The sequence below is a fragment of the Carlito syrichta genome, unplaced genomic scaffold, assembly GCF_000164805.1.
Source record: "Carlito syrichta isolate Samal-C Ts95f unplaced genomic scaffold, Tarsius_syrichta-2.0.1 Scaffold313359, whole genome shotgun sequence".
In the NCBI taxonomy this organism is placed as follows: domain Eukaryota; kingdom Metazoa; phylum Chordata; class Mammalia; order Primates; family Tarsiidae; genus Carlito; species Carlito syrichta.
In genome coordinates this window covers 353,032-362,510 of record NW_007257455.1, presented here as the reverse complement: position 1 = coordinate 362,510, position 9,479 = coordinate 353,032, and the positions used below count along the sequence as shown (strand labels likewise).

Here is a 9,479-nt window from a genome sequence, read left to right as displayed (position 1 = left end):
AAAAAAAAAAAAAAAAAAAAGAGAAAAAGAACTGTACTAAATGGATATGAAACAAGGATTTTTTTCTTTGAATTTCTAACAACTTAGGGGAAAAAAGTTTAGAATTTGACTCCACTTTTCCTGTGATTCATCCTTGTTCATGTCCCATCTGTATCACACAATTCTTATTTATTTATTTATTGAGTTGGAGTCTCACTCTGTCACCCAGACTGGAGTGCAGTGGCCGCTCCCGGCCACCGCAGCCTCGACCCGCTGGGCTCTGGCGATCCTTCCGCCTCAGTCTTCCGAGTAGCCGGAATTACAGGCATGCGCTACTACACCCGGCTGATTTTTTTATTTATTGTAGAGATGAGGTCTCGCTGCCCAGGAGGGTCTCGAACCCTCAGGCTCAGGCAATCCACTCACCTCAGCCTCCCAAAGGCGCGGGATTACAGGCTGAGCCACCGAGTCCGGCCTTATTTCTTTCACTATGAAAAAATATTTTTATTGCCTTTGGATTTTTAATTGATGCTGTCATATGAATAACATTTTTCAAGGTTAAATAAAAACTGATTATAACCCAACTACATGATGATTTCAAGTGAAGTTTCAACTTTTACCCCTAGACATACAATGTCATGATAAAATGTCATAATGCAAATGCAGTCTTTGAAAATATGTAAGATGTAAATATTTGTCCTTCAACAAATTCAAAGTACTATAGGACATAGGACATGTCTTTTAACTATTTAAATAAATGTGTTTTCTAAGTTAACACTTAGAAATACACCAAGGAGTATAGTCTTTTTACTGTTAGTCATAGGTATGGGTGGATATTAAAATTCTGGGTACACTAGGTACACATCAATGGTGATCTGGGTAAAGAAAATGTGGTTCATACATGTCATGGAATGTTATGCAGTCATAGAAAAGAATAAACTCAGGCCCTTTGCAGCAACATGGATGTAGCTGGTGGCCATTATCCTAAATGAATTAACACAGAAACAGAAAAATAAGTACCTCAAATTCTCATTTATAAATGAAAACTAAACATTATGTACGTATGAACAAAAAGTTGGGAACAATAGACACTGAAGTATCCTAACAGGGGGAGGAGCAGAGAGAGGCAAGGTCTGAAAACTATCTGTTGGAGGCATATAGACCAATGGAACAGGATTGAGATTCCAGAAGCAAAACCTCAATTTCTCAGCCAACTCATCTTTGACAAAGCCTCCAACACCAACAACATATTCTGTAAATGGTCCTGGGAAAATTGGCTGACCACATGCAGAAGATTAAAACAAGACCCCTACCTATCGCTATACACAAAAATCAACTCTAAATGGATCAAAGACCTAAATGTAAAACCTCAAACTATAAGAACCTTAGAAAATGCAAGAGATATCCTTATGGAAATTGGAACTGACAACCAATTCCTGATCAAAACCCCAATGTCCATTCCATAAGAGATAAGATAGTCAAGTGGGGCTGCATCAACCTGACAAGCTTCTGCAAAGCCAAAGAAAACATCAAGAGAGTGGGGAGACAGCTTATAGACTGGGAAAAAATATTTGCCAACTGTATGTCTGACAAAGGCCTAACATCTAGGATCTACAAGGAACTCAAATGTGCAGAAAAGAAAAATACCAACAGCCCTGTTACATAGTGGGCAAAAGATGTGAGTGGACAGTTCTCAAAAGGAGACATACAAGTAGTCAGCAGATACATGAAAAAATGCTCAGTCTCACTAGTCATCAAATAAATGCAAATTAAAACTATACTGAGATACCACCTAACTCCAGTCAGTATGGCTATCATCAATAACTCAAAAGACAACAGGTGCTGGAGAGGATGCAGTGAAAAGGGAACACCTCTACACTGTTGGTGGAATTGTAAACTAGTACAGCCTCTGTGGAAAACGTGTGGCAATTCCTAAAAGATCTAAAAATCGACCTTCCACATGACCCTGCAATCCCCCTACTGGGACTTTACCTGGAAGAACTCAAATCACTCTATAAAAAAGATACCTGCACATGTATGTTTATTGCAGCATTGTTCACAGCAGCAAGAACATGGAAACAACCGTGCTGCCCATCAGAAGAGGACTGGATAAAAAAAATGTGATACATATACACAATGAAATATTACACAGTCATGAAGAAGAACAAAATCATGAACTTCACAGCAACCTGCATGAACTTAGAGTCCATAATACTTAATGATCTTTCACAGAAACAAAGAACTGAGTATCACATGTTCTCACTCATAAGCTGACCTTGAACAATTATCATAATACTATACGAAAATGATTGGCAGTAGTGGGAAACTGCTGGGAGGGGCAGGAAAGCAGGATTGGCAGTAGTGGAATCTGTCTGGGGTAGGGAGGGCACATCTCATCAACAAGGGTACCTGCATAATGAACATTTGCATGCCTAACCCTGAATTGTACCTCACATCTTTAAAATAAAAACAAACAAACGAACAAGAAGACTATCTGTTGGGTATGATGTTCACTATTTGGGTGATGGGTTCAGTAGAAGCTCAAACATTACCATTGAGCAAAATATCCATGTAACAAACCTGCACACATACCCCTTAAAATTAAATCTTTAAAAGAGTTCTGGGTACAAATGTGTGTGAGACAGTTCCCTAAATGACTTCCTCCCCATTCAGAGCAAAAAGTGATTGAACCTCTTCAGAATGAGGGTCAACAGATGCATTACTCACTCGCTTGCTGTTCAACATGGAGAAATGTTCCCACTTGACAGTTTTATTGAAAGCTCCACTAAACTCTTCCTTGTTAGTATCTAATAGTGTATGAAATGTGGAGTGGTTTTTAAAAGATAGTATATGATCTAAGTTTTGAAACTTTTTCATTTCTAAATTTTAAAAATAAAACTAATCATCAAAACTCAAAATAACTAACATCACTCTATGAAATAGATACCTGCACACGTATGTTTATCACAGCATTGTTCACAGCAGCAAGAACATGGAACCAACCATGCTGTCCATCAAAAGAGGACTGGATTTAAAAGATGTTGTACATATACACAATGGAATATTATGCAGCCATAAAGAAGGACAAAATCATGAACATCACAGCAACTTCGATGGACTTAGAGTCTATAATACTGAATGATGTATCTCAGAAACAAAGAACTGATTATCACATGTTCTCACTCATAAGCGGAACTTGAACAATTATCATAATACTGTAAGAAAAGGATTGGCAGTAGTAGGAAACTGCTGACTGGGAGTGGTGGGATTGGCAGTAATGGGAATCTGCCAGGGGAAAGGGGCATGCTTCATCAACAAGGGTACCTGCATAATGAACATTTGCATACCTAATCCTGAATTGTATCCCACATATTTAAAATTAAAAAATTTTAAAAAAGAGAAAAAACTAATCATCAAAGAAATGCAAATTAAAACTACACTGAGATACCACCTAACTCCAGTCAGGATGGCCATCAACAATAATTAAAAAAACAACAGATACTGGAGAGGATGCGGGAAAAGGGAACACTTCTATACTGTTGGTGAGAATGTAAACTAGTAAAACCTCTGTGGAAAACAGTGTGGTGATTCCTAAAGATCTAAAAATTGACGTTCCATACGACCCAGAAATCTCCCTTCTGGGGATATACCTGGAGGAACTCAAATCACTCTATGAAAAAGATACCTGCACATGCATTTTTATTGAAGCATTATTCACAATAGCAAAAGCATGGAACTAACTATGCTGTCCATTAAAAGTAGACTGGATTAAAAAAAATGTAGTACATACACACGATGGAATATTACGCAGCCATAACAAAGGACAGAATTATGAACTTTGCAGCAACTTGGATGGACTTAGAGTCTATAATATACAGTGATCCATCACAGAAATAAAAAACTGAGTATAGCATATTCTCACTCAGAAGCAGACCCTGAACAATTCTTCTAATACTATAAGAAAGGGATTGGCATTATGGGGAAACTGCTGGGAGGGAGCACACTTTATCAATAAGGGTACCTGATCTCAAATCAGGTTAAGTGGGGACCAAAGTGAAACCCTGAATTGTACCCCACATCTTTAAAATAAAAATTAATTAAATTTTTAAAAAAGAAAAAAAGTATATTATTGCAGTTTGAGTTTTCAATCACAAAAAGAAATATAGAGCAGTTTTCATATTAATTTTACAAATGAACCTATTATCACTGAACATTTATGATACAATATTCCAAAATCAATAATCAAAATTATTTGTGAATAGTATTTTCTAATATTGGTAAAAGAATTATAAAAACATGGGCTTGGATATCTACCCCTTACTACCAGTGTGCTGTAAAGTAAGCTACTTAATAATTCTAATACTGCAAATAATGCTGCAAGATAGGTTTAATTATATCCGTGTTACTGAAACTGTAAGAAGATAAAAAGATTGACTTTGCCAGCATAACCTGTGATTTTTACCCGAGTAACTTATGATTTTATGCCAAATTCTTAGAATAATCTATAAACCACCCTTAAGTGGTAGCTGTAAAAATTAAGTAAGAACATAGGTGAAAACTGTCGGGCATACCATAGGTACTCTGAAAATGTTTATTGCTTTTTCAAAGTGAAACAAATAATGAAAATAGAGACTATCTGCTCACATACTTAACAAATGGCTTTTTGACTAAACTGTTAGGTTTTTTGTCTTTTTGGCATAATACTGTTTAGCTAGTTGTGGCTTTATCAACTTTTTAAAAACACACGCATTTTTTACTTTGACAATGTGTTTCTTCTTTTTTCACTAATTTCATATTTCCTAAAAATTTTTATTTAATAGCAATTTTTACCTAGAAAAAAATAATTGTCAAATAGTCAATAGATTTTTGAACTATGGCAGGCATACAATAATATTTGAATATATATTTAAGTGTAAAAGCAGAATTACCTTCGGGTCCACATTGAGAATTTTTCTGTCTCTTTTATATTTGAAAAGTAAGCCTCCTGGGTTATCAGCAATCACTTGATAGTTGGGACTTGAATTACAAACAGCCACTTGATTGTCCCAGTTGTAAAAGCTGTAAACATAAGCACTGATTAGGAATTAAGATTTTTATTTGACAAATATATTTTTTAAAACATTTGGAAAAGTTCAGACTCTAGGGACATTCCATACGATCATGTAGAATACACCTGAGATTAAAATCTTGCAGAAGAGATTAGATCGGGTTATTCTCAAATCATTTAGATATATCTTTGTGATGACTTTGCATGATTTTCTGGTTTGGACACTCTAGGACCCAGGGTCTATTTCAGCATTATATTCCCAGGAAGTCAAGAAGAAAATTGATGTAATTTAAGGCTATTTGTTCCAGCACAGACTCGTTAGGGTATTAAGAGACTGTTTACCGGAGGGGAGGTCAGGCAACACCACCTTTTAAATTTCAGAACAATTCCAAATTAATTTGTGTCTCTCAGGCTCTACTTTTCAATAATATGTTTCCCAGGGAGTGAGGAGAAGCTATTTATGTTTGAGTGGTTACCCTGGGCCAGATGTGATGGATCTCCACTATCACCATACTAGCATAAAGCTGCTTTCATTCCTCTGACAAGGCAAGGAGATTCAAGGAGGTTCCCCAGCATGGTGGAGGTCCTGCCGCGAGGATGCCATGGCGCTGACACTCAACCTAGATTTGTGTGTTTCAAAGGACACATGTGCACTTGCTAGTACTCAACATTCTTCTAGTGTTTCACCTTTGCATCTTAGATCTTTTTTCTGCGTCTTGTTTTGTACTTGTTTATCAAAACTGAATATAATGCTGTCATATGAGTTGAAAGAATCTTCAATATACTTTTATGTATCTTATTATCTTATTTTTGCCAACACATTTTTAATAATTATGTTTACTTTCCAAAATATAGCAAAAAGATAGAAAAAGAGATAACGTGTAACAGACTGCCTTGCAGATGTTTGTAACATTAATTTTTTTGTGATTTTTCCGATCCTTTTGATTAAACTCACTCTAAATTCTTTGTTGTTTTTATGTTATTACCTGAAAATATTTTTACCTTCAAATGTCTAATACTCAGAAAGAATTGATCACATATATATTTATGTCACTGAAAGCGGGCCATATTAGTGAGAACTATTTTCTTCCCCTGCTGTCCTTTTCATGGCCAAGACATAAAATAAGACAAAAGAATAAAGTGCTTTCCTACTATCTCTGTCTATTCCATCAGTCCTCCCTAGTAAAGAGGCAATATAGTTCCTCAGATAAACAAGTCTTCACAAGCTCAGCCTCTAACAGCATGATGACAAAGGCTGGGACTGCAGTTTTAGTGATAAATTGAATTCTGTGGTGAAAGCATTAGGAGTTGATTTGATGCCACAACAAGTAGAGTTTTCCAATTTAGTTTAATTCATAATAAAGAAGATAATCTGACCTTCATTTTCTGTTCAGTTAAGAGATTGCTAAATTGGAGTGGGGGACATGGGTGTGATTTTCAACTTTACATATATGTCGTTGAAAATAATTATTTATGAGATATACAGATATAGATAATCCCAGAAAAATGCTTGAGTCACAGCTATGCTTAGAGTGTCATGGCTTATATCAAACATTCCTATCTTGTTGCTCAGATCTCATATTAAAAACATTGTTGAAGACGAGACAGATTTTAAATAAATACTTTCTATATAAAAAATTAAATTTGTATTGCAAATGGTGATTTTGATGAAAAAATTTGGGTTGTTGGTCCACACTTTTGTTCTCTTAAGCAGGAATGAAAAACAGGTTTCATTTCACATGCCAATTCTAATAGCTAATAACTATTATTATTTAATAAAGGTAACTACCAATAATTTAATAGTTACCACGTGCTGGGTGCTACTGTGAGCCTAATGAATCTGTTATCTCATTTAATATTATCACCAGTCCCTGGAGTAGGCAAAACATTATCCATTTTACTCACGCTAAACTGACAGAGATGTGGTGTCCCTTGGATTCCAATATGTGAGCCCGACTCCAGAGACTGGTCTGGATGAACTGCACTCTCTCCAACACACTACTAGGGATTGTCACTGAAGCTCTGTGGCAGATCATGTCAGCTACTGGTCAGAACACACATTTTCAATGTCTCCTTGGGCAGACCTCCAGACTACAATTATGGCCTCCCTTGCAGTGCATCCCAGTAATGGGAATTCAGCCAGTGAATGCCTACCACTTCTAGCCTGGGCCCATTAAAGCTTTCCATACTCTTTTCTCCATCCAGCTAGCTAGAATGGAAATGACAAACTTGAAGGCCATCTGTTGAAGATACTTGGAATTTTGAAAAACATGAGGACAAAAGAGGTGAGCCTGTTGAGGAGATACTGATGAAAGTGACGTCTAGGTTGTTTTGGATCCATAAAATTTTCAATTAAACATTTAACTAGTACCCAGTATATTCTGATTAGGTTCTATTATTTTGTGTCTTTATGAAATAAAGCATGTTCTTGAAATACAGTGGTCTAGTACAGTCTTTTTAAAATTGAGATCCATAGAAAACTTCTGGGAGTGTGAATTTTCTTTGAGTATTTGGATACATTTAAGATATAAGTATAGTCAGCCCTCTGTATTTGTTTATTTTTGCCATAATCTTTGTATCAATAAGTGACATTCAATATATATGAGAGAGGCCCCTAAACAAACCTGGAATTTACTTATACAAACTGTGTATCTATTCCTCCATGTATAAACTCCAGTCACCTTCCAAGTACTCTTTGTTTGATGCAATGCACCTATTGAGATGCTGTTTCCACTGCTCAAAATAGTTTCTGAACTCGTCTATTTTGGTGCCTTTTAGTGTTCCTGTCATTTTCTGTTTTACTTCTTCCACATCAGCAAAACATTTCCCTTTGAGGACTTTTTTCATCCGGAGAAACAAAAAGAAAGTCACTCAGGGTCAGATTAGGAGAATAGGAAGGGAGGAGCATGGGGGTCATGCTATTTTTTTTAGCAGTTTGGTCAAAAACACTCAGCATGGTGTGGGCAGGTGTGCTCATAAATCACTCATTATGAAAAGGGGAAATGCATTGAAGAATCTCCCAAAAAAATTCACTGAAGTCAAACACAGCCTCTCACAGTGTTAGCTAGTTACACTGAGGCTGGTGGGTTCCTAGAACACTTACCTAGTGGGGGAAGCCTGAAGTACATGGGGCCTGCTCTCCAAAAAATAATTCCTGTTTTTTTGAGGGGTTCCCTCTCATACTTTTTGACTAAATGAATGATATATGCCTATTGATACCAGTATTATTTGTGATCATATTATTGTTATTTTCAGTTCTTACAGAATTAAAGTAACAAAGTAGTAAGATAAATTATTTTAAAAGAATATTAAAATAGATGCAGAACATCTATGTGGGACTCAGGAAATCCCTCATGCAATGATTTCAATTTTTCTCTTGTCTAAAGTTCAGAGATTGAACTATATATTGCCAAGACTCTTTATAATGTTATAATAGTCTAATATTACAAAAGTCTCTCTTAATTCAATGAGTTTTACACAATATTTTATTTATGTCTTAATTTCACATCTTAAAAATATTTGTAAAAAATTCAAAAGTACTGTATCTACAATAGAAGAACTTATGAGGCAATTTGGGTGAAATCATTAAGGCCTATAAATAAAAGAATAATTTTCCATTTGCTTCCCATGATAAATCACCTAGGAATTGAACTTTCAGTAGGTGAGTGTAAGAGTCTACTTATACACCTCTACAAGTAAGTTAACTAATAAAATAAAGTATGCTTGAAGCCTGCTCATTATGTGATAAACAGACCTCATGTATGTTCTTGGAAACAATTATCTGTTATTTATTTTACATTGTAACTCTTGATATTAGAGAAGATATTTTGATATTCTGATGACATCACAGGGCAGCAGAGTTTGGGGCCATCAGGGAAAGTAAATTCCAAAGCCATTTTCTCCAAAATACTTTGTCTTAATTTTGTTCAGTATCTTCCTTCAATGTAATGGAAGGGACATACTTATGTAAATGAAAGCATAAAATGGAGAATGTTATAATTTTTAAAAATTACACTTAAAATACATATAATAAAAGCTGAGATCTTAGGGGTGAACATAGAACAGGAATAATGATTTTAATGACTTCAGTTTCCAGTGTGTAAAACAGTAATAAAAAACAAAATCATTACCACATGCACTTGAAATTTGACATTGCAGAGATCACATCACTGAAATTAAAGTGATCATCTAAGAGATTTTTTTATACCATTAATATACCACACAATTTCTCATAATTAAGAAAGAGTTTTTGTTTCAATCTCCATTAATAATAAAAATTTTGGGGGGTTTTTTACTGTTAAGCCAGTAGGCATTTATAGTACCTAAGACTTGCATATCTTTATAAAGATAAACCAAAGCATTTAACTTGTAAAAAATAAAAAAAATATTTATAAATTATTTTTAGGACAAAGAACTATTCTTACTGAGCACTTGTACAACAACAACAACAAAA

The 9,479-nt window shown here is 35.2% G+C and overlaps 1 protein-coding gene across 1 annotated transcript in view; it reads right to left on the bottom strand.

Annotated features, from left to right (window-relative positions):
• The window catches only part of LOC103272884 (uncharacterized protein C4orf22-like), a 381,468-nt gene that overhangs the window by 19,371 nt on the left and 352,618 nt on the right, over positions 1 to 9,479 (bottom strand). Inside the window, exon 5 of the mRNA XM_008070346.2 lies at positions 4,908 to 5,037. Coding sequence (XP_008068537.1) covers positions 4,908 to 5,037 — 130 coding nt within the window. The remainder of the gene's footprint in view (positions 1 to 4,907; positions 5,038 to 9,479) is intronic.